Source organism: Lampetra planeri, chromosome 26 (assembly GCF_965212315.1).
Source record: "Lampetra planeri chromosome 26, kcLamPlan1.2.h2, whole genome shotgun sequence".
Taxonomy (NCBI): domain Eukaryota; kingdom Metazoa; phylum Chordata; class Hyperoartia; order Petromyzontiformes; family Petromyzontidae; genus Lampetra; species Lampetra planeri.
The window spans coordinates 423,889-449,712 of record NC_136132.1 but is presented as its reverse complement, the minus strand read 5'-3'; the positions used below and the strand labels follow the sequence as shown (position 1 = coordinate 449,712).

Below are 25,824 nucleotides of genomic sequence, written 5' to 3'. Positions count from 1 at the left end.
CAGTAAGATGGCCGCCTGACGACGCGCTACCCGCAGCAAAATGGCCGCATGACGACGGGATACCCCGCAGTAAGATGGCCTCCTGACGACGCGCAACCTCGCAGTAAGATGGCCGCCTGACGACGCGCTACCCCGCAGTAAGATGGCCGCCTGACGACACGCTACCCGCAGTAAGATGGCCGCCTGACGACGTGCAACCTCGCAGTAAGATGGCCGCCTGACGACGCGCTACCCCGCAGTAAGATGGCCGCCTGACGACGCGCTACCCGCAGTAAGATGGCCGCCTGACGACGCGCTACCCCGCAGTAAGATGGCCACCTGACGACGCGCTACCCCTAGGCATGATGGCCGCCTGACGACGCGCTACCTGCAGTAAGATGGCCGCCTGACGACGCGCTACCCCGCAGTAAGATGGCCGCCTGACGACGCGCTACCTCGCAGTAAGATGGCCGCCTGACGACGCGCTACCCCGCAGTAAGATGGCCGCCTGACGACGCGCTACCCCGCAGTAAGATGGCCGCCTGACGACGCGCTACTCCGCAGTAAGATGGCCGCCTGACGACGCGCTACCCGCAGTAAGATGGCCGCCTGACGACGCGCTACCTCGCAGTAAGATGGCCGCCTGACGACGCGCTATCCCGCAGTAAGATGGCCGCCTGACGACGCGCTACCCCGCAGTAAGATGGCCGCCTGACGACGCGCTACCCCGCAGTAAGATGACCGCCTGACGACGCGCTACCCCGCAGTAAGATGGCCGCCTGACGACGCTCCACCCCGCAGTAAGATGGCCGCCTGATGACGCGGTACCCTGCAGTAAGATGGCCGCCTGACGACGCGCTACCCCGCAGTAATATGGCCGCCTGACGACGGGCTACCCCTAGGCATGATGGCCGCCTGACGACGCGCTACCCCGCAGTAAGATGGCCCCCTGACGACGCGCTACCCCGCAGTAAGATGGCCGCCCGACGACGGGATACCACGCAGTAAGATGGCCGCCTGACGACGAGCTACCCCTAGGCATGATGGCCGCCTGACGACGCGCTACCCGCAGTAAGATGGCCGCCTGACGACGCGCTACCCCGCAGTAAGATGGCCGCCTGACGACGCGTTACCCCGCAGTAAGATGGCCGCCTGACGACGCGCTACCCCGCAGTAAGATGGCCGCCGGTGTTTGTCGTCTTCGCCCCGCCCACTCTTCGGTTGCGTTCCCCCCACCCCCTCCGCGCGTCCATCGGCCATGTCTAACCTCCTCTCGTTTGAAGCGAGCAGATTCGTCGAGATGAGCCCAAAAAACGAGCGCGAAATATCCGCGTAAAAGGGAAAGTAGTTGGGGGGAAAATTATTCTCGAAACTCATTTTGAAATAGAATCGTCGCCGTGCTTGGGGGATATCTCGCGATGGCCTCAGGTGAGTGGAGAAGGCGGCGGCGGCGGCAGGAACTGGTGGCCGCGCAAATGGGCGACTGGGCCACTCACTGGGAGCAGCAGAAGCAGCAGCAGCAGCAGACGAGAGAAGCTGCAGAAGCCCTTTCCTCGCTCCGGATGAGCTCGCAGTTTGCGAAACGTTGCGCAGCTTGGCGACTCGGGGCGCGCTTCTGGCCACTGCGCCCACGTTATAATGTCGCTAGAATTGCCCCGCGTGTGTCTCCGAGCGTTGTGTTGGGGCAGGCGGGAGGGCACGGCCACAGTGCACGGCTACACGTGGACTGTTTGTTCGTGTTGTGTTTCATTGGGGGATTCTTTTTTAAAGTCTGGCCGTGAATATTACCATTTTAATTCTGGAGTGGGTTTATACAAAATTATTACAACACTCAGTGTGCGCTGAATGTAAACTAAAGTGCTGCGGTGTTCATAATTGAGATTTGTATTTATCAGTGCCACCACTGGGTTATAACCCAGTTTGGTGAATTTTCTTAAATGGGATATTTTAAATCTACCAAGGAAACAACTGGCAAAAACAACCTCAGCAATTTAATTTCCTCCCAATCTCGGAGTCTGAAGTCCTGTCTTTGCTTCTCCACGCACTCGCAGGTTGGCGACTTACGGTGCGACATACAGCACACGTACATACAGCAACCATACATACAGCAAACATACAAACAGCAAACATACAAACAGCAAACATACAAACAGCAAACATACACACAGCAAACATACACACAGCAAACATACACACAGCAAACATACACACAGCAAACATACACACAGCAAACATACATACAGCAAACATACATACAGCAAACATACAAACAGCAAACATACAAACAGCAAACATACATACAGCAAACATACATACAGCAAACATACATACAGCAAACATACACACAGCAAACATACAAACAGCAAACATACATACAGCAAACATACATACAGCAAACATACAAACAGCAAACATACACACAGCAAACATACACACAGCAAACATACACACAGCAAACATACATACAGCAAACATACACACAACAAACATACATACAGCAAACATACATACAGCAAACATACAAACAGCAAACATACACACAGCAAACATACACACAGCAAACATACAAACAGCAAACATACATACAGCAAACATACATACAGCAAACATACATACAGCAAACATACACACAGCAAACAGCACACGTACACACAGCAACCATACATACAGCAAACATACAAACAGCAAAAAAATACTTCCCTTGGTAATGGTGACAGTGGCTTCCTGCCCGCCTTTGCCCTCCACATTTTGGGTAACGTCACTGAAAAACCTGTAGCCCATCATATATTTAGCATTTCCATTCCAGAGGCATCCACCCTCCTGAATGGAAACTGCTCATGCGCCCTCGTCATAAATGTGGCGCTCCAAACGACCCAAACAATTACCGCCCTATCTCAATCTGCCCCCCAACCCTCCCAATCAAATGTTGTTCGTGTATCGAAGTGTGCTGTTTAGTTTTTGAGAACACATTGGGATGCGGAGCGGTGGTGGCGCGCACACGTGTCAATGTGTCATCCAGCAGTTTGTGCTGTGAAACTCCCAGTGGGCGTCCAGACGCCACACTCTGGCTCGCCAGGAGCAGGAAGTCCAGCAGGTGAAATCGTCGCTCTCAGTTTCCATCTGTATGTGGACAGTGTTGCCCCCTCGCATGCGGCGGTTTGCTCTGGCTGCTCCACTTTCCTCCCACTTGTCTAAAAACGCGTTCATCGGCTGAAAATGCCTTGAAACAAGGATTCAATGCAGGACCCTCCTTAAAAAGTGTCCGACTACTCGGTGTGGCGTTCCTGGATAAATGAGTACATTTAGAGAACGTGTAGGCACATGTATTTCATTGTGAGGCACGATGGACATTACAGCATTGTCGGCGTGCCGAATCCTAAAGCTTGAGGGACTTTCGTTGCAGATGGAGCCCTGTACATGTGCCGGTTGTGTAACCAGTTCTCACCCAACAAGACCCGACTCCTGTCACACGTGACCGAGTGCCACCCAGGAGAAGATGAGCCTCCTGGCACCATCGTCATTCTTCTCCAGCCTCTGTCCGAAGCCGGAGTTGCGAATTCTGGGCAGCTGGGTAGGCTTAAGCATTATTGCAATCGATACAATAAGCAGCATCGTATTAATGCTTAAAATTTAAATTTCAGTGAATATATCGTACAATAACAGCTCTTTAGAGTGTAAAAGTGGTTGCAATTTTCTTTGAACTAATCAGATAAGTCAAAAGTTACTCTGCAGTAATTGGGAGTGGTGTGGCTTGTCTCTGGATTTACAGAGGTGAAGAAAAAGAGGGGACGGCCTAAAGGGTCACGCAAGAAGTCCAGCGTTGATGCTTCAGATGCCTCCGAGGTTGATGACAATACGAAGGCTAAGACCCACTCTGAAAAGAGTAATCCTGCAAGCACTGTAGGAACAGAAGAGCTCCAGGTTGACATTGACTGTGGTGGTGAAGGGGGCCCAGTAAACAACAACCCAGACAGAGAGCCCGAGCCTGAAGAGCAAGTGGCTCACGACCAAATGAATTGTGGGAAATGCCGGCGCAGATTCTCCAATCAACGTCAGCTGAGAAAGCATCGCTGCATGCCACTTGCGGGCGAGGACAGAGATGATGTAGAGGAGAGGAGGGAGAAAGGTAAAGGCTGCTCTCTACTATAACGTGTTTGTGTTTTATTATAATAGGGTGTTATTCCACTTTTAACATACTTGTTACTTGATCGAGTATAGTACTCTGCTAAGAAGCAGCATGGTTCTTCTTGTTATGATGCAGGTGCCTCTATGCCTGCAGACGTGGCAGACTCTGGAGAACGAAATGAGCAACATAACATCAAAGGAGACACGGAACAAGCAGAGCCAGCGAACATTCAGAATGTAGTGCACGAAGACTCGACTGCACCTACCGAGGAGAGCAATGCGCCTGCTGGCTTGCTGCTGATGCCCCAGGAGGCCGTATCAGGTGCGACTCGGACTTGTATCTTGTGCCCTTTTACAGACGGAATGGTCATTTTTTTAATGTTGTAATTTGACAAGAGGATAAACTGCTGGATTTATTGGGTTTACTTGACTCATATTAGTTTCTTTACTTTTTAGTACTACCGAAATTAGACAACCATTTTATTATACTGTGTTCTATTATATTAAGAAACTGCATTGGCAGTGGTGCACAAGCACAATAAATAAACAAATCCACTTTCACCACTCGAGCTACCTTGCAACAGAAACCCTTATTCATCCATGAACAACACTTTGTATTATAGTTTCAAAACATCTGGGAGCTATGGTGAACATGTTGATCATCTATTGAGGCCTCAACAGCTCATACCCACTGCCCCCTGATGTACTTGCAGGGCAGTGCAAAAGGGGAGACGTAAAGGGGGATAGTACTACATATAAAAGCAATGTCGATGAAGAACATGAGTATAATTATGTTGGGCACAAAAACCACTGTCATTGCAGAGGAGCAAGCTTATTTTTGGAGATGGAAAAAGCAATAGTCTGCATTGTAGTGAAGTAACCGTGTTGTTGAAATGCCATTATTGCCAAAAAATGGATGCAGCAAGGACCGTGCCAGCACCTGGCCCAGAGGAGTCAGCTGACATGGTGATGCAGCCTGCCGCCATGGAAGCTGCCAAGGAACGAGGCTTCCAGGAGTACTCCATCTCACAGCTCTGCACCGGACAAAACAACATCACGAGGCAAGTGCCTCGCAGCACAATGAACACGTTTTGGTCCATATGCTTATACTGCCTATACAGGAATCCCACGCTATACATAAGGGATGTGTTCCTGGGAAATGCTGCTTCACTCGAAATTACTTGAAGTAAACTCTAATATCCCACAGATGTTGTTAAAATCAGGGGTTGCGTATCGAGTCAACATTTCTAGAATACAATTTGTGACTAAATGTCATGAAGTGTACAAAAAAGCACATTATAAGTTAACATACATTATATCTCATCATGAATAATAAGATAAAATGTACCGGAGATAGTTGAAGAGCTTGCTGGTCGGGCCCTCTTGGGGTGAGCAGTGGTGGAGTTCTGCAGACAAAGGGGCAGGATGTGTGTGTAGCCAGTAGAGGTGTTAATACCTCGAGTTATACTCAGTGTGAGGAAGAACACGTGTTGGCCTGTGTTGTGCCCAGTGTGAGTAATAAAGAAGAAGTACCCTCTACACGACGTGTCGTGGAAGTCGCTCATTACACGGTTAAAACATACGCGCTATCCCCAATCTGCTCCACACTTCCGCTGCAGGGCAAACAGTCTGAAGATCTTCTCGTGCGAGTACTGTGGAAAGGTCTTCAAGTTTAAGTATTCGCTGCAGGTCCATCTGCGTGTCCACACCCAGGAGAAGCCGTATAAGTGCCCTGACTGTGACTATGCCAGTGCCATCAAGGTAACTGAAGTTTACCACCAAATCATTCAAAATCCAGTTCATTAATGAAGCCTCCATTTTGTTGGAGAATTTGACTTTACAAGAAAAATCTTCGCACAGAAAGCTCACAAACACACGCACTGTGACATATGCAAGTCAAAACAGAGGCAAGTGCGTGAACATACACCCACAGACATGCGTTTTATAGCATGTGTAGAAATGCTACATATTGTAAATACAAATGTTTATTTGTTAATCTTGGCCAAAACAACTAAACAAATCAGCTATAGCAGTAAGCTGTGTTTGCGGTATTTGAATTTTCTACGTGTGAAGTGACCTCTGCCAGACAGACTGGAGGTATGTTATAATTCCTGAGCATAACGATAAGTAGACTTTTAGAGTTCTCTTAAAAACCTACGATGAGTGACATTGATCGTTTGCCGATGGCGTGCGCAGGCCAACTTGGTGGTGCACATTCGCAAGCACACGGGCGAAGCCTTCAGCTGTGAGAAGTGTCCCTTTACCTGCCGCAACCGAGGACACCTGCGCGTGCACATGGAGCGCGTGCACCAGCGGGTGAAGCACGCCTGCTCCTTCTGCAGGATGCGGTATGTGGATGTAAACTAAAAACAAACTTTTATTTGACCAGGTGAGGCCCACTGAGCTCTATAGCTCTTTTTCAGAAGCAACTTGGCCACAAATGATAGCCAAAGGAAGTGGCTTATCGTGTTAAAGTTTATAGCAGCCAAATACTCTTAATGCGTGTTTATAAATGTGGAGGGAAAAACCGGAGGACCCGGAGAAAAATTCACACGACCACAGGGAGAACATGCAAACTCCAAATGTACAGGCATTAGGGTCGGGTTCGATCCCACGACCTTTTGTATACCAGGCAAGGTAGCTAACATCTCCTAGCCACTGATATTTTAGAACAATGTAGATGTAACACGCTGTGTGACATGAATACACCCTTTTTATGCATGTCAGCTTTTAGAAGTGTTTTTCGTTTAACGTTTGAGTGGCCCACGACCATATATCCGCGAGCTGCATGAAATCATTCTGCTTGCGAGCCATAGCTTCCCCATCCCTGAATTCTGCGCTTCGAATGTGAAGGATAACATTCAGGTTAGTGATGACAGTAGTGATGACAACAATTGTTGTGCACGGCAGCTACACCGAAGTGAAGAACTTGCTGAAGCACCTGGAGCAGACCCACGACCAGCAGGATGAAAAGGTGCGCGTGGCTTATGCCGAGCTGAGGTTGCGCACGCGCGAGGGCCGGCGCCAGCTGCTCTACACGTGCCCCGTGTGCGGCCACGCCTTCAAGACGCAGTACGCCCGCGACCAGCACCGGCTCACCCACGCCGAGCCCGGCGTGCACCACACGCTCTCGTGCCACCTCTGCAGCTACGCGGCATCCCGCCTGTCGGTGCTCAAGGCCCACGTGCACAGGCAAGTGGCCGTCCCTCTCCTTTAAGCCACGTTGTTGCCGTCTGCGATCAAAGAGGCAAAGTGCAGCCCTGCAATAACCTGCTTTCTCCCACTGCTGGCGGAAGGGTTGCCATTGGAAGGAATTTTTGGGTCACTCTTCTACACTGGGCAAGATTCTTGAAAGAGATGGAAATGCCCCCATTTTACCCGACCACACGCGACCTGCTGATAGACAAATTGGTGTGCCCATTTATACTGCTGGGTGGGCAGAGATGGGAGGATTTAGGAAACTTGGACATTGTTACAACTGCCATGCCAGCAGACTGAATCGAACCAGCAACTACTGGATTACAAGTCCTCTTTACATAATCATTACTTCACAAAGCACCTCCATGAGACATAGGAAACATGAATAAGATGCTGTAACATATATCTTTCCGAGTTCTGCTTTATGTGTTGATGTTAACTGTTTTCTAACAAAAGGATATTAAGCAGCATTTAGATACTACGGCTTATTTTACATACTTTAATGTAGTTTTTGCGTTGGCCATTTTGCGATATCCTTGTGCACAGCATAAATATCGATGTTATCATATCAATTGTGTCGATTTAACTTTGGACACCCGTGACATTCATCAATAATTTTCTCTGAACGTGGCAGGCACCGCATGGTGTACACGTGCGCGGTTTGCACCTGTAAGTTTGTGAGCGCGGCCTGGCTCCGATCGCACCTGGCCAAGCAGCATGCCGATGATCCACGCTTCGCGTCCGACGCCCTCTTCGACGAATCCCTCGGTCGGAGCTTCTACCTCAAGGAGCCTGGCATCGGTGAGGATTCGGCCGATGCCGAGCAGCCTGACACCAGGGATCAAAAGGACGACCAGACGCTAATTCAGGACCCTCGAACGTCGCTCTACAATGCAGCGGACGGCGAAAAGCTCGGCCAGGATGGCGACGGGGCATTGCTGTTGAACGTTGGCTTACAGACGAGCGGGGAGAACGATCACCTGCAGAGCAAAGCAGACCTGGAGTGCTGCGAGGCTGCAGCGACGAGCAGCAGTGACCTGGAGCCAGGTTCATCCGTTGTGGGACCTGAGTCTGAATGTTTGAGCATGGCCAAGGACATTGATGGCGCACAAGAGGGGTTGTCCGCTTTTGATTTGATCTTCAGTGAGCTGCCGAAGAGGTCCCTCAGCCGCGCTGTGTACGAGAAGCTGAGACGAGAGTTCGGAGACCTGGAATGTGAACATTGTGGTATGCTCACCGGTCATAACATCTTGTCACTTCATAGCCTCACCATACTCATTTTATGCGGAATTATGGTTGTGTGTGATTTAGCATTTTCTGTACTTAAAAGTGTGTACATTTGCATCAAACATTCAAAAAAACTGGAACTAGAGAAAAAAATGCGTCCTGTTAACATAAGGCATCGATCGTTTATTTACATTAATTACAAAATCCTTTGTGCTAATGTTTTATTACTCGAATTTTATCCCGATTCTTGCTATATATCGTGACATTTTATATGAATAAACACCGTGTGAATAGGACTTGAACAAGTAATTATTTTTATAATTCGAAATGTATTTGTTATGTTTTCTGTACCGCCCACCTATGCAGGGAAGCTCTTCTGGTACCAGGGCATGTTGGACATGCACATGCGGACACACACGCGCGAGCACCCCTACGTTTGCACGCAGTGCGACTACTCATCCGCCACCAAGAACGGGCTCAAGCGGCACGAGACGCTCAAGCACGGCCAGCAGCAAATGAGCTGCAGTGAGCCTGGCTGCACCTTCGCCACAGCCGACAAGTACAAGCTGCAGGGACACGTACAGAGACGGCACTCCGCGAATGTGAGTCGCCTCACCTTCTTGCCCCTGGATCCACGCGAATGTCGTGGTGCTTGTTGTCATCGGCGCTTTCGCGCTCTGCCTACAGCATTGTATTGCATGTGCATGGCCAGCCAAGTGCAGGCTGGTCTGCAAAGGCATTAGAAGTTGTTGGCAGGGAATGTGCAAACATAACCCCCACCCCCACTGCAGTGTTGATAAAGACGTTTATTTTTTTTAGAAATGATCTCGGATATAGTTTCTGTTTATTCCACATATCGTTCATGGGTACATTTTTGTGATCTGAGCTCACAGATTGCACCACAATTAAAATAAGCATGGAGTTTAAGCTACACAACGGACACCAGATGGTTGTGAAAGCAGAGTTGATAGATAAACATTTCCACATTTTTCCCGTGACACATTTAAAAGCTTCACATTAGGTTTTAAGCACTCATAGTAGTTACACCAAGCAGTGAATCTTGATATTACTTATGCTGCATCACATTGGCTGCAGGGCTTTGCACAGTGGCTGTGAAGTACGTGACGTCAGGATGAACGGCTCGTGGCCTCTCCCCACGAGCCGACCCCCCCGTGTCACAAGATTGAGGTTAGGTGGGGTCTGCCGACAGGGCAGCTGAGGTGTGCTGCTTCTGTGCAAAGACTCCACACAATGCAATACAACCCCTATTCTCTATACATGTGCTGCCTTGCAGTGTTACCATAACAATCCATGCACCATGTATTACATTTGTACACGTGTACAACCCTATTGTCAATCCACTGCTGAAGGAGGACCTCTACGCGGCTGTGCAGGTCATGGGGGCCGTTTGGAGTTACTTCGTGCAGAGATTAAACAACTCGCGTGCTCCTCATTAATTCTCTATTCGTGCCCCATAGACCCGGAATCCCATTGCTTCAACAATGTCCTTGGTGTCCCATCTAAATCACAACTTGATGCTGAGCTGTCGATTATTTAGAACTTCACTTGTAATTGCATTGGACTGGTAAATTCTTGTTTATTTACCGAAAAGTACAATAATCACCCTATATATGTTTCACTAACTTAATTATAATTTTACTATGATCATACTAAAAATAATCTGCTGGAGCGGACTTAAGCGACAGGAAATGCATTAATGAACATTGATTCATGTTGTAGAATATTTTACATTTTTCATCTAACTATTGTCTTTCATTTCCGTTTGTTTCATTACTGTACTTCATTTTTAATATTTTGCTTTGCCATTTTGGTGACCCAGGTCACTCTTGCAAATAAGACTTCTATCTTATGAGTTGTCACTGCCTGGATAAACAAACTTTAATTGACCATCCTCAGCCTTGCTGGTCCGTGCAGGTTGAAGGGGTGGGGAGCCTAGCAATAGAAGCCCACCACGGAACCCAGGAAATCCTAGGGACAACAACCTAATGTGTGCGTGGTGGTCGCACATCCAAACTCTGTCCAGGCTCAAAACATACTTAGCTTCTGCAATCTGATGAGACATGCACGCACCATTGACGATCTGATTCTTGGTAGTCAAAGGTTTTTGTTAAAGTCGCCACTGTTGTGTGTTACGATCTTGTGCCTGTGCTGCAGAAGGAGCATTTGTACCAGTGCCCGGCTTGTAACAAAACCCACACTGATGGGCGGGCATTCAAGAGCCACATATTTAGGCAGCACCCAGGTGAGTGTTATGTATGCATTCTACAGCAAAATCCTTTGCTGTGTACATGTGTGCAAACGTGTCGATAGGCCACGTAAACTACCAGTTCATTTTTTAAGTGTATCAGCCCTGGTTGAAAACAACTTTATCAGTTGGAAGCATACTACCATGAATGACCACACTATAAACATCTCCGCAGTGATTCTATGGATTGTCACGATTCAGGGTTAAGATTCAATTCATTAATCAATAATTGTGTTATTTTTAATGTTTTGTTTGTATGACATTTATAATTAGTTATTTCTTAATCTAGCTTGTTCCTTCCATTAGCCTAAAGGAGTGAGAATCAGAATCTTTATTTAGACTGGAGGAATCCGATGAACTATGAAGCTCTTTTTCACATGTTCAGTGAAATTTGGACATGTTTAATTTGCTAAATCTATGAATCAATTTATAGATGCATGATGTGATACTTGTACCGTGAGCATAAGGGACATTTATTGTGCCCAAGTAGTGACTGTGTGACTGTATTTTGTGTACGGCCATGAATGTACGCCACGTGCACACACACGGATACGCACAGAGGTGCCAGCAAGCAGCATCGCGAAGCTGCTTGGCAAGCCGGTGCAGATGAAGGGACTGATCGGAAAGCGCGCCATCAAATGCCCATACTGCGACAAGCACTTCCACAAAGCCAGCACTGACCTGCAGCGCCACATCTGGTCCCACGAAGGTACGTTGTTGTCCTTTGACCCAGGCATCTGAGCAAGTACCCTACAACTTATAGAGCTCTGTATTGTTTACTCACACTGCTGCTGGAACACGGGAACTCTGAAGGACCCCTCTATATGGAATTTGGCCTACTTTTCCTCGTTGGCGAGACTTATTAGAAGAGATGGGAGTAGCCACACTTTACCTTACCACACACAATCTGCCAATAGACTTTCGTGTGCCCATTCGTACTGCTTGGCGGACATGGGTGGGGAAGGGGTAGGGCGGCGGATTTAAAAAAGAAAACTCTCCTTTTTCAAACTGCCACGCCGGGAGATCAAATTGATCAAGCGATTTCTAGATTGCAAGTCCAGTGTGATCGCCATTATACCACAGCAGCAACCCTTTTATATAGCTGCAGTCTTATAACCATGCAGGTTTCTACAGCATTGCAGGGACTTTGACGTATTAGTATAAACACCCAGAGTTGACAGAATGAGCCTTAGCCGTTATCTGCTAATTTTGAGCATTATTAAGTGGTCTGCTGCGTGATCTGTTCATTTGCACATCCCAGGCCTGAAGCCGTTCAAGTGCTCCAAATGTCCCTATGCCACTGGCAACAAGAGCAATCTGACGTCGCACATGAACACACACAGCATGGAGAAAACCCATCTGTGCGACATCTGCGGCAAGAAGTTCAAGACCAAGGGAAACCTGGCCAACCACAAACATCTGCACTCGCAGAAAGGTAGACACCGTCAGAATGTCTGGCTACAATTGCCAGTGCAACTCCCATCAGCTTTTGTAGTGTGACTATGTTAGTGGTGTCTACTGTGTAATTTTTATATGTAATGACCTCTCGGACTCTGTAGATTAATTAAGTACTATATCTCCATTGTTTGGGTCTGAAGGACCCTATAAGCAATATTGTATATATTCTCACAAATTAATTACTGATCCCTATATGTAATAAGTTATTGGATTTCAGAAGGTCATGCAAGAGCCTTTATCATGTGTACCAAAGACATCATGATGCAGGGTCTCCGGGATGCAGGGTTAACATTGGTTGTGCCTCTTGTGAATGAAGACCACTGTGTGTTGCCCATATTGTGTGTTGGTCAGACAAACAATTCAAGTGCCTGCTGTGCGACTTTTCGGCGTCGGTGAAGTCCAAGCTAACCCGACACATGGAACAGCATTCCAGCTCGAAGGTGACCACTCCCGCCATGAGCACGAGCACCCACAACAAATAACGTTCATGATCCGCACAATACAGATCACAGCTTGCGTCGGGTCACGACACAACAGCAATGTTTCTCTGGCTAAAGTGTTTGTGTCTGGTAGAACCACTCATTCCCTCTGCGTTGGTTTTCAGCCTTTCCGGTGCGAGCACTGCAGCTACTCGTGCAACCAGGTGAGCTCCCTCAAGAGACACCACCACAAAAAGCACCCAGACCTGGACTACACGAACCCTGCCAAGAGCAACCAGAGCCAGCACCAGCTGCTGAGTCCAGGTGAGAGATCAGCAGCAATTATTTTTTGACTCTGTATAATAGGCTTTTAAAACTATATTTTTCCCGGTGGGACGCGTAATAAAATGTCCGTGTGCAGTTGGGTCGCGTAACATCTTATGCCATGTGTACAGACGTTATAATGCCACGTGACATCATGCTCATCTAACCTGTATCTCGTGTCTATACCTCTTTCATCTCTCCCTTATGTATGTTGCTTTCATCTCGCTCATCTATATCAGCGGGACTTTCCCAAGTGCACGTGGCCCGCAGGGCGCCAGTTGAAGAACCCTGATTCATACAATTGTGTGAATCTGGTTCAATAATCATTTACATGTATTTGTAAGGCGCCTTCCACTGTCTCTTGGTTGTTGTAATCTTCACTTTAGCACAAGCATGTGTGGTGTTTTTGTTGTCACAGGTGGGGTGAAGTGCCCCATCTGCGACTATGTTTACCATACCAAATGGGAGCTGAACCGCCACTTTAAGACTCGCCACAACCTAAAGCTGCTCCAGACACCTGAGATGCGAGGTTTGGAGCAGGTAAGGCGTTTCAACAAAAATCTACCTCGCGGCCATCGTTACTGCTCAGTCTGAACTTGTATACGTGTCTGCGTAATATCCAAAAAGTCATACGTCCTTGAAGTCTTACAATGTTGAATTTAACATAGTTGTTCTTTCGTAAAGTGCTGGCGCATTGTTAACCTGCAATGATGCTCTTCACTAAAGGGCTCAATTTCTTCAGCTGTAGTCCTTGCAAGCGTTCACAAGACAGCTTTGCATGAATACCACCAGGTGCAGGAATCATCGCGAATTGAACTGAAAATTAACGGAGTAGATCGGGAAACACAACTGCGGGAGGTCGCTATCACTGGCGTTTAATAGCGCTGTGACGCTTGGGGTTTGTGACGCATCAGATGATGGTAAAATGGCCTTCTGCTCTGGTGCTCGCAGGAGCATGCCCTGGTGCTGTCAGTGGACACCGCCAGCCACATGGAGGAGTTGGAGGAAGCACGCAGCACGGAGACTGCGGTGGCCGCCTTGCAGGACCTTCGCTACACGATAGAGAGCGGTGGGTGGTAACACCAGTCCATGCTTACTTACCATCTCTTAGGCTAGAGCAGTAGCTTGCCGTAGTATATCACAATTCGAACCAATTAAATCTGCCATTACCCGTTAAGATGTTGACATGAAAAAAACATGGTCAAGCTTACTCTAACGTCACTGCCCAGATTACACTGCTTTCCATGGAGCAGCGGTGTGTTGAGCAACTCCTGCATTGTCTTCAATATTGCTCAATCCAGATAAATATCCCAATTTACCAGTGGAGGCATCGTATCGTTACAACCCATACCACACTGCCGAAACTCATCCAAACCTACGCAATCTCACACTTTCACTCGCACCACTTGGTGTGTTCATCCTTCACGTCAGAGCTCTTACGACTAAAGTGCTCGCTGATGCTCATTCTCATTCACAACACAAGATACTTAACACGGCACACGCATGACCGCAAACAAGATTCTCATCATGATTCCTCCCACCAGAAATCTGTGTAGCTGGGAATGCCAAGGCAGGTCCTCCGAAGTCTCTCACCTCACCTGTGCCCCACATTGATCTCTGCTCAACAGGCCCCCACACCAAAACCCTGTAAAAAAACCTGTAAACACCATGAGGATCTCCCCAGCCATAAGTTCAAACTTCCTATAGTCGTTGCATCTCCTAGCTGCCTTTGTCCTCCTGGAAAGCTGCCGGTCGGCTGTGCTGTCAAGCTCCAGATGCTGCCACTCTTTCTCAACTGAGCTTAGTTGACCTTTTATACTTTCCAGGCAGTGAGACTACCACCCCATTGGCTCATTACCCCCATCTGTTTTGCTAGGATTGACTCCTTTTGCATGGGTTATCAGACCCAATTGGTACTTCAGCACTTAAGAGGCCAATAATTATATCAATAACTCACATCAGAACTGATCCTTCAACCTATCTGAATGCAAGCTAATCTATTCCTGACTCAGTGCCTATGTCTGATAATCAGCAACAAATGAGATGCCACATTTCCAATACTGCTGCTACAATTGTCAGGTGTGGATAGTTTATAGATCTGTGGGACAGTCATCATTAACTTCGTGACACTGAATTACTGAACTGTGGTGCAACTACTTATACTCCTGGGATTTGAGGAATCTGCTTCACCAGATCAAATCATAACAATGAGTTTCTTCAAACTAGGACCCATATCTAACAGTCTAAGCATGGCATCTCTGTGGAGCCATGATCAACAGCTACATTGGCATTCTGGGGGTAGTGCACCGCTACCCCTGATTAGATCAAGAAATTGGCCGCGGCAAAGCACTGCAGTGGGGTGGGTGCCCCGCACCAGAGGATGGCTGCTGCGCCCTTGGCCGGGAGCTGATAATTACCGGTGACTTAAACTGGAACAATCCCCACAACTGAAGCCTTCGCGCTGATACATTCAATCTTTCCAAACTCATCTGCTCACCAAGGCGGCTTAACTTGAACAATCAATATGGTTCAATGCTCCTGAAAAGTTTGTGAAAGTGGGTATCCGGGGAAGCCACCTTAGCGATTCAATCATATTTGGTATCACTCAGCTACCAACACTCGGACATAAAATACTATTTCTTGAATTATTTTGATCATCAGGTCTTTGCCCATGATATCGGCAATTCCGATGTATCCATTGGCTACGAGATCATCTCTACTCTGCATACAGCATGGTCTTTCTTTAGAAGGGCATTTCTCTTCATCGTTGATAAACATGCTCCATTGGAAACGTCAGGGAAACACCAGGCTCTGTGGTTTATCGCCCAACCCCCCATACGCAAAACCTGCAAGGGTTTACTGTATGTCTGTTTTATTAATATTAATTTGTGTAAGCACTTATTTCCTGCACCTCTGTATTCTGGTCCTCTGCACTGCCTGATCCTCTGTACCATCACTTTTATGCTCTTGTTCTCTGCTGCTACAGATCTCACTTGCAAACTAGCTGGGTACCTGGCTAAATGGTGCTTTCCGTGTAACAAATAAAACATTGGTTTTGTTTGTATGGAAAATGTCTGCAGTAGAGCAAGTGGGCGGGTCGGCTGTCAACCTCCTGCATCAGATCATCGAGTTGGGGTCGGACGTGACGCCTGGAACGGTGATGGTGGAGGAGGCATGTACGGTCAGTACTTGCGCAACATTTCACACGTTGTTTTTTGCAATAACTCTTCAATTCGAGAACACTTTTCGCACAACGCGCCCGCTTTAACGTGGTTTCTGTGTGGCCGACGACAAACTATTTTCCTGAGCGGCACGGCTGAGCAGTGGGAATTCTGGGTATACAAAGGAATGATACAGTACGCAATGTGCGCTCATCCCAAATCTTTGTCCCACCATGGGATGACTGCAGATTGATTTTATAGTGCAACTGGAATTCAAATTTGCACTTTTTATCCCCATAATCTCTATACAGTAATTCCTTGCCTGATGTGTTTTTTCAATAAATGTAGCACTTTTCAGGAACTCATCTACTGCATAAAAAGAGGAATTGTCCTCCATCTGAAAATTGCCATTCCTCAAATATCACGGCAGATTCTTAACTCATGCCTGCCACATGTCTCATGGCGGCAGGGCTATGAAGTGCAGCACATGGTCATTTCATCGGCCGTCGAGGCCGCTGTGGAGGCGGTGACCATGTACAGCCAGGGTGAGCCATCGTCCGAGTTCATCGTCTACGTGCAGGAGGACGCCGCGCCCGGGCAGCCCGAGATGGTCAATACCGAGGAGACGGAAGTGGTGGAGACGGTGGAGATGGCAGAAACGTTGATGGAGACGTTGATGGAGACGGAAGAGACGACGGAAATGGAAGAGACGGTGGAGACGGTCGAAACAGAACTCGCAGGCGGGGAGACGGAGCAGCAGGGATAGCAGTTCCCTTGCCTGTGCCACTGGGTGGGCGACGACCTTCAGTGCTGGCATGAGGCTGGGTGAGCACCAACAATCTCCAGTAGTTAATTGAAAATTAAAAAAAAAACTATTTAAGCAGTTAACTCTGGCTCACCATCTTCAGCCGTGGTCAATCCACTTCTGGACAAATGCCTCAAAGTCGTCATCCCTCACGAGTACTGGTTAAATATCATGAAAAAGCAAAAGGTAGGACTGCTGGCATGAGACCAATGCAAACTCTAAGCCCAACCAACCCTGCAAATAAATGTGATGGAATGCCACACAACCGCTATTTTGTCATTCATTCTTACATAATACTTTGCATTTATAACATTTAATTTAATATATGCATTTGTTTTTATTTTAAAAAAATTTAGTTTGAATTGTGATCAGGTGTTAACTCTTTAACCTATGTGCCTGTATTTGTGCTGTCAAAATATGCAAAGCAATGTGATGGTGGAATTATATTTATGTTGAACATTATACATTTTGTACAAAATATACAATAACGTGAAAAACACAAGATAGCATTAAAATGAAGACAATTACATTGTGCTTTCTTTCCTTTTGGAATCTGCTCAAACGTACAGTATATTGGCCTTGTAACCTTCTCATTGCGACTGCTGTGCTATGACGCAGCTTTGCAACTGCTTGCTTATGCTATTGGAGGAAGAACCTCCACTGTAGAGCCCCACTGACAAATTTGGCCTATTCCACAAGAGTACCTACACTTTACCCCACCAGACGTGACCTGTAATTGACTTAACTGTGGTGCACCCATTTACATTGCTGGGTGGACAGGTGGGGCGGGAGGGGATTTACAAAACTTATCCCACCGTTTCAGCAGTCACGTCAAGAGATCTAACCATTGATTGGGCTTGCATATTCAGTTAGCTAACCATGACACCACGCAGCATCCCTCAGGCTCAGTCCCCATTCCTTTTTTTACGTGTACAAAAGAGGGGTGGGTGTGGGGGGAGATGTACAAATAATTTTCATCTCAAGCCTGCACATTCGGAATTTAGACTTGGGCCATCAACTGCCCCTCTGTGAGCCGCAGCAAGTTCTGCAAGATGCTCGTCTGTCCACAGCGCAAGTTCAGCGCGTATCGCTCGCGACGGCTCAGCTTGGCACTGAGCACGGGGTCTGCGAGCATGGCCGCATCTTCCTTTTGCACGGGGCCATATGCCGCCAGTGTGATGCGGATGCTTTCTGCCAACAGTGTCCGCCACATGGGGTGCAGCTCCACAATTGCCTCATTGGTCAGTGACTCGTCAGCTGCATCGTCCTCCTCCCACCCCTCGTTCTCCTGGTAGTCCTGCAACTCTTCCTCTGACATGCAGAGCACCTAGGTCACACACAGGCATACGGTCGCAGAAGTCCCATTATGTCCAGAGTATTTGTAGAATTAGGAAAGATGTGAGTGTCGAGCTGGTGTTTTAATTAGCAATTTACTGAAGCAAATGTGCTCTGCAAATTTGACGGATCTTGTAGCTACACGATTTGAGAGCAGTGGATGTGATTATTGAGGCACAGTATAGAAGCACATGTTTATAGACATTGTGGGCAGCCAATAAAATTGACATTTGGCTTAGAAAAGGACCTTGAGGGCTGCGTAGAGCTCTTCTTCGGTGAGGACTCCTTCGCGACCGATAACGAACGCTCCCTCCTCGCCCACCAGCAGCATGTCACACAGCACTTTCCATTTCTTCTCGACCAGCTGCTTCCTACTTTCTCCAAACACTGTTTGACCAGCACGTTTCACAATGGTGTTTAAATAACACAAGCGGATTACAAGAGCTACAGCAGTACACAATATGACGTGAAAAATATTTTATCTTGAAAGATTTTTGTAATGTGTTTATCGTCATCAAAACCATAAGAGCTTTGTAGCGTTACCAGTGATGTAAAACACTGGGCAGCACAGCTCGAAAATTAGCCGATGCCCATCAACATAGCTTCAGGTCTGTACGGGTATGATCTAAATCGTTCTTCCGAGCCAAAAGTTCAATTATTGCATGGTGTTGGTATGATCTAAATCGTCCTTCCGAGCCAAAAGTTCAATTATTGCATGGGGTTGGTATGATCTAAATCGTCCTTCCGAGCCAAAAGTCAATTATTGCATGGGGTTGTGGTATGATCTAAATCGTCCTTCCGAGCCAAAAGTTCAATTATTGCATGTGGTTGGTATGATCTAAATCGTCCTTCCGAGCCAAAAGTTCAATTATTGCATGGGGTTGGTATGATCTAAATCCGAACAATGAAATAGTCTGTACCCTGCAGTGCGGCCTTATATAGTGTCGTCATCTGGATTTCTGCCGCATCATTGTTGTTGGCAGGGTGAGGCTCCACGAATCCATACATGTGCAGCAGCTGCCAGTTAGCCAGGTCGCCGTATGTGTTATACACCTCTTCCCCCTTGGCTATAGGGCGTGTCGATATCATCTTCAGGCAGTCCTGCACACAAGACAAAACAAACAAGCGTAACTATTCAACACAATTCAATATTATTGTTTTATTTACGTGACTTGACCGAAAGACGCAAGAGTATTCAATACAAATTAGAAGATGGCGATAACATGTGTGAGCAAAGAAAATGTGTAAACGTCTTGATTGAATTCAATGCTTGAAAAATGTGAGGTGCAGGCTCCTGCTAGGTCACACACCTTGGTGAATTCCAGATTGGCGTTGTGGTTTGACACGTGGTTGAGGATATCTGCCATTGGAACCATAATGGGTGGATTTGGATCTTTTTCATCCTCATCTTCTTCCTCCAGAGGTTCCTGGAAACTGCATTATAAAGACTCCATGTTAAAAAGTGCAATACTGCTCTCAATCTCACACTCTGCAATGTTTATGCTCAGCATGTAACTATGCATCGATTTGTCAATCACAATAGTTTCCTATGCTCACAATACACGCAGAGAATCGTGTAGTTATGTTGTTATTGGTTCCTGTACACTCGGCAGCCACTGCTAATTATCTATGTATCGCAATAGGGGGGGAGGGAGTTGGGGAATAATCTTAAATCGAAGTGCAATTTGTTAAATCGCAAGGGAAGCACATTGTTAAATAGCTACTTTCTGCAATTAACACCATTCTGCAACTCTTCCACACCTGTAGGCCATGACAAAGGCGACCATGCGCTTGTAAAGGTTCAGTGTGTGTTGTTTGCTGTCGAAGAGCGTAGGGTGGGCGGCCAGGAAGGGCTGCACCACGGAGTTGAACTCAAGCTCGATGTTTTCCAGGTCCAAGTGCACAGCCTCAGGCACACCCGTCCCACGCAGCAAACGTTTTCTCTCCTCCTCCGGCCTAGCGATATGCAGTGTGGTGAATTTAGGAAACATGGAGATCTATTTTCGTGTTTTAACTGTACAAATTATTAAGAATGATTAAGACATTTTCATCTTCAAAAGTAAATGGGCTTGGACAGGACACCACCAGACAGAATGATGACCGATGGACAAGACAGAGTCGTAACCAAAGGATATAACATGACCAAGAGGATGACCACTACAGAGATGGAGCATTGAGAGCAGTTTATGTGCAGGAGATGGCTGGTAGCAGCAATGGACCATGAGGGATGACAAGAACACTGGCTGGTGAAATAATTAACCTTTTGGAAGATTAAAAAATTTATAGTTATGGCTTAATGTGCATCAATACTTTCAATGTAATTGTACAATGATAATGTGAATTGCAAATTTTAACCAATCATAAAAACCATATACTTATGGAAAGATATTTAAACAGCTTCAATGGGTGCCACATAGCCTTACGTGGCTTGGGGTCTCGCCAATCAGCTCTGCAAACTCACCAAAACATGGGCAGGTCAAGCTGATCAGGTTCAGGGCAGAGAGCGAGGTAGGGTTTCCATCGCGAGTTTGGACAGGTGAACTCGTACATTAGTGCCACAATCAGTGCCACCCAGCCAGACTGGCTCTTCAAAGAGGCAGCCTCTGCAGATGGAAAACACAAGCATCCATTTAATAACTATTTAATATGATCCCATTAAACGTCTCAAAGGGTGAGAGTGCTTGGAATAATGAATGGTTGTGAAATGCAGATCACAGTATTCATGGGCAGTTTTCATGAATCTCCAACAATGGCTTTTATTTGCCTAGTTGCTTGTACTGGGTTTTAAAAAAGTGCCAATGTTGTGCAAGTTGGTAATTTTGGGCCCTGCATGAAATGCGTTTTTATTATGAACTAGCTGTTTTGCCCGTCCAAGGATGGGTGTATATTGCAGTAAATCTGAAATATGCAATAGAAAAATAGTTCAGCTCATGATTATTGAGGGGGTGGGGTTGCCCATGTGGAGTGACGTCACCCGCTAATGATTATTGGGGAGGGGTGCGGCATGTGGAGTGACGTCACCCCCTCACGGTTGTGGAGGGGAGGGGTGCAGCATGTGGAGTGCACGACCTTGTGCGTTAGTGTAAATTTTGCAAAAATGCACCCACTCATGAATATTAATGAGGGGGTGGGGTGGGCCTCATGTGGAGTGACATCGCGGGGGGGTAGGCCTCGTGGAGTGACGTCACGTGCGGGCCACACACATTCTTGGCTTATTATAGTAGTAATTTGAAAGGCACAACAACAAAAAATCCCACTTAATAACTTACGCACCTTTTTCAAGGACCTGGCTGATGGAGGTAGTCATAGAGCTGAGCAACGCATCTCGGGGCACAGAAAACAGCACCTCTCCTTCAGAGATATTCTCCACTGCCTGCAGGCCATAGCGGTCCACCAAGCCATCCTCACTTAGAACCACCTGCAAAAAAGTATTCATCATGGCCTCCGTCAGCAACGTTATCACCATTGTAATGCAGAAGCATGATCGAGCACACTCGCTGAACTTACTGAAACATTTTGGCTGGGTTGGTAACATTCCTCCAACTCTCAAAACAGCATTCTTCTCTGGAAAATATATCTAACAGCAGTTCTCAAATTCCAGTTATAATAACGCTGCTGTTGTCCAACATTTGCTTGCTCACCAATAGTATCCTTTAAACTGCTATGGTGCAATGCTGATGGATGTTAAGACCAACTCCAGAAATGTGTGGAGTTGTGACAAGGAAACATTTTTGAGACAAACGTTCTCGTCAGCAACACCTCGATATCCTACTCACGAGGGGGAACCTGCTTAGCAGCACTGTTCCACTCTTCCCACATTAACCTTGGACGCCATGGTGGCGAGATGCTAACTACCTCGCCTGGTATACTGGAGGGCGTGGGGTCAATTCCGACCCAGACGTCTGTATAGGTAATCCTCAGTTTACGCGCTTTTGTGCTACGCCATTTTGGAATAACACGCGCTTTGTATTTAGACATTTTATTGACATGCGTGAGGTAATTTTCGGAATATCATCCGCAACGCGACATAGCCACCCAGGCCTGGCACCGTTGCCAACAGCCAGTGCGGTACAATAACTTGAGTGTACAATCTACAGCATCTCACGGCGTGTACACCAGCGCTCTTGCCTTTGTCTCCACAACGCAAATCAGGCGAAGTTACAAGTGTAGGGGACACCAAATGGAGAAGAAATGTTATGCAGCGCTACTAAAGATTTATGAAATAGAACACAGGTGCTGAGAGAAATTAGAAAGAGAACATGTTGTGAAGGGATCATTAAGAACACGGGTGGCCGGATGTCTAATATCCGGAGAGGAACAGGTGGTAAAGGGATAACTAATGAGAGGGCACTGAAGCAAGAGAACACAGAGAGGTTAAGAATGAAGGACCGAGAGAGATAAAAGGGGAGCGTCGCTGGAAATCGGCCTATTAATATGCAGGGATAATATAGGCGATTATGTCTGCGACTGAAACTCCCTCCTTTACCATTATTTCTTATGAGAAAATTGCTTTTGACATACACGATTTTGAGATGCGTGTGTTTTTCTAGGAACGCATCTATCACGTATGTCAAGGAGTGCCTGTATATTTCGAGTTTGCATGTTCTCCCCGTGGTTGTGTGGATTTTCTCCGGTTCCTCCGGCTTTTCCCTCCACATCTAGACACCTGCATTTAGAGTATTTGGCTACAATAAATGTCCACATGAGCTATCATTTGTGGTCAGGTCGCTTCTGAGAACGAGCTACATACCTTAGTGGGCCTTACCTGGTGAGAAATAAAATAGTTTAGTAACCCGATGCCTTCACAAGAACGGCGGACGCACCTTGGGGCTGAGCTCGAGGTTCACGCTGCTGCACCACGACTCGAATTCCTGCAAGATGTCATCCAGGCCGTGGCGACTCGCCTTCACAGTGCCCCCTGTTGCCACTTCATCGTCCACCTGGAAATGCAAATACTGTTAATCGATAACTGTTCTCAAGATTTCCTTTTAAACAAGGCAACAACACTTTGTCTAACGCAGTCTCCCAACTAGCAATCAATCAATTGCTCGTCTAAAAAAAGGGTCATTGCTCAAAACGTCGCCTGTTGTACGGTTCCTCTTTAGAGCAGAACTATTGACGAATGTGTCGAGATCAAATTGAAGGCAGAGCAGGGCGAGATGGGTCAGGGAAGAAAGAACAACACAGATTAGTGTGCAACACCAAACTCCACTGGCTGGGCTGCAAGGTGGCCAGGAGTACAGCAAAGCACTCAGTGTGTGTGGACCTTCTCTCTCTCTGTGTGTGTGTGGACCTTCTGAGCGTGGCTACCCGGTCTGCGTTATGAACCCGGTGAGCCGAATGCAACTCCCGGCCAGGGCGACCGCCAGCGGCGGCCTGACAGCGGCACCACTACCAGGGCCCTTCACCATCATCACCACCACCATCATCATCATCACCACCGCGTGGTCCACACACCACGGCCACTCGCGAAACGCGTGGGGGGAGGGTGCGGCCTCATCCAGCAGTGGACAGATCGAGGGCTGTGCACTAGGGTTGCACGACTGTCCCATGTTAAACTCTCAAAACATTGCAGCGCATACACCCAAAGCGGCCGTCACCATTACCAAAAACCATTCTCTATCCACTGTTATCCTACTGCCGCAGCTGAACCAAGTGCAAGCTGCGTGCAGACTCCATCCGCGATCAGCACGAGGCAAACGAGACGTCATGGCAACGCGCATTAATTACATGGCGCCACCAGCGTCGCAAATGAACGAGCGGTAGTTGTATGAACGCGCTCGCTGCTGCTGTGGTGCAACACGCGGGTGGCCGCCACCATCGACCACGTGCGGGGCGGGGGGGGCCCAGCAGCGACACCGTCGTGGACACCACCAGGACGGGCAATGGAGGCGCCTGGGGCCTCCTCCTCCTCCCACTCACCTTCACTCGCTTGCTGCGCGCGTGAGACATGGAGGCCGCGAGGTGAACTCGAGAGAGAGAAGATGGAGAAGAGAGAATCACGCCGTGGGCTGAGCGCTTCCAGCGGCTCGCGACCCTCAATGTGGCGGGGGGGGGCAAGGGGGAGGGTCACGTGGCGAGTGGGGGGGGTCACGTGGCCCGCGTCACGCACGCAAAGCGCGCTCGGCGAAGCGGTGACCGCGAATTAAGCAAGTTGTGGTTTAGTTAAAGTTGTGATTTAGTTAAATTAATTTAATCTTTCGCGTTGCCGAGGCGCGCCGTGTTCACAGGAGAGCAACAGGTAGAAATTTCGGTCGGAACAAAAAAAATGAACGCAAGCGTGGAGGCCTGAGAAGGCAAAATGGAAGCCGAAGGATCGTGGTGGTTGAAGCCGAAGCAGCCCGAGGCCGATGGGGGCGACCACCCGACAAGGCGGGCCAAGTGCGTCTCCATCGCGTCCCACGTCTCGCCACAGTGGATTCTGACACCACGAGTGGATGATGATGATACCACAGTGGATGATGATACCACGAGTGGATGATTGATGATACCACCGTGGATGATGATAGCACAGTGGATGATGATACCAAGTTCATGTATTAGGTATAGCCATGTGAGCCATGCGGCTCTTGAATCGGGTGCAACCGCAACAAACAAAAACATGAACAAGAAAACATCTTAAAGTGACTATGTGACTAAGTGCAAACAGAAAATCCAAGAAAAGAGCAAAATATTGCAGAAAAAGCACCGTACACCAACACTGAAAAAATCCCAGTGGGATGCAAGCCAAACAACAACAACCACAAGACAACTTAGATTAAGGCCATCAGTCTTACTCCGTACTACAACAAACAAACATGGCCAAACCAAAAAACTTTTCGAAATCACCAAAATAAAGCATGAAACAGTGATCATAGGAACTGTGATGGAATTTTCACAATAAACGACATAAACATGAACCACCAAACTCTGCAGCCATAGCTGGCTGCATGAATCACTCCACAACAGCAGGAGCATCAGTCGGAGTATCATAATTTTTCAATGCACCACGGTGGATGATACCACGGTGAATGATGATACCATGAGTGTGTCTCACACGACTCGTCGGCCACACCACGGCCCTCCTGGGAGTGCATCAGTTCAGCGGCAATCATTCAAGACAAGCAAAAGTGTGCACCGGTTTCGAAATTGAGTGTCTCGTCAGCAGTCTGGCTTGGCTCGAATCAACGCTGTGGAAATGCCAGATGTTAAAGGCGATTTAGACTATCACGTAACTAAAATAATAATGAAAAGTCGTGGAATGTATCGATTAAATCATAAAACTTGCCGATGCTACCTTGGCAGTGGTTGATAAGCACGATGGAAGATACAAACCTCAACAATAATCAAGACAATGTATAAACCCAGTGATTGAAACTCAACAAGATACTCCTTGAAACAAGAATCCAAACACTATTTGGGTCTTTCGGTAAAGTCTCGTAGATAGGTTCAAAAAATAACAAATTAAACAAAAAAACGACGACGTTTCGATCTCAACACAAGCGACCGTCATCAGCAGGAAAGAGGGGAAAAGCCGCTAAAGGCGAT

The 25,824-nt window shown here is 47.4% G+C and overlaps 2 protein-coding genes across 7 annotated transcripts; one reads left to right on the top strand and one right to left on the bottom strand.

Moving 5' to 3' along the window:
- The first annotated feature begins 1,202 nt into the window (after positions 1-1,202).
- ZFAT (zinc finger and AT-hook domain containing) lies at positions 1,203-17,489 on the top strand. Of its 6 annotated transcripts, none has more exons than XM_078606962.1 (19): positions 1,203-1,407; positions 3,383-3,550; positions 3,749-4,105; positions 4,259-4,426; positions 5,027-5,165; positions 5,724-5,865; positions 6,301-6,452; positions 7,015-7,296; positions 7,937-8,529; positions 8,896-9,131; positions 10,705-10,792; positions 11,355-11,504; positions 12,057-12,230; positions 12,605-12,693; positions 12,858-12,996; positions 13,415-13,536; positions 13,948-14,065; positions 16,077-16,177; positions 16,627-17,489. In XM_078606962.1, exons 1-19 carry the CDS (start codon positions 1,398-1,400, stop codon positions 16,921-16,923), a joined length of 3,525 nt encoding a protein of 1,174 aa, XP_078463088.1. In that variant the 5' UTR covers positions 1,203-1,397; the 3' UTR covers positions 16,924-17,489. The 6 variants fall into 6 exon arrangements, with proteins under 6 accessions (XP_078463088.1, XP_078463087.1, XP_078463093.1 ...); XM_078606961.1 differs by having other exon boundaries at positions 4,241-4,426; XM_078606967.1 differs by having other exon boundaries at positions 4,241-4,426; positions 16,506-16,796.
- SETD6 (SET domain containing 6, protein lysine methyltransferase) lies at positions 17,280-24,370 on the bottom strand. Its single transcript, XM_078606971.1, has 9 exons — positions 24,220-24,370; positions 23,121-23,237; positions 21,571-21,715; positions 20,759-20,900; positions 20,059-20,253; positions 19,608-19,731; positions 19,218-19,398; positions 18,545-18,684; positions 17,280-18,289 (listed from the first exon to the last, which is right to left on the bottom strand). The coding sequence occupies exons 1-9, from the start codon at positions 24,247-24,249 to the stop codon at positions 17,963-17,965; spliced, it is 1,401 nt and encodes a 466-aa protein (XP_078463097.1). The 5' UTR covers positions 24,250-24,370; the 3' UTR covers positions 17,280-17,962.
- Positions 24,371-25,824: the final 1,454 nt, after the last annotated feature.

Coding starts and splice junctions, on each gene's coding strand:
- ZFAT (XM_078606961.1), top strand. Junction 3,551..3,748: donor TGCGAATTCTGGGCAGCTGG/GTAGGCTTAAGC, acceptor CTGGATTTACAG/AGGTGAAGAAAAAGAGGGGA. Junction 13,537..13,947: donor AGATGCGAGGTTTGGAGCAG/GTAAGGCGTTTC, acceptor TGGTGCTCGCAG/GAGCATGCCCTGGTGCTGTC.
- SETD6 (XM_078606971.1), bottom strand. CDS start 24,249: ATGTCTCACGCGCGCAGCAAGCGAGTGAAG. Junction 21,716..23,120: donor ACCTCGAGCTCAGCCCCAAG/GTGCGTCCGCCG, acceptor ACTTTTTTGCAG/GTGGTTCTAAGTGAGGATGG. Junction 18,290..18,544: donor AGCTCTACGCAGCCCTCAAG/GTCCTTTTCTAA, acceptor TGTGTGACCTAG/GTGCTCTGCATGTCAGAGGA.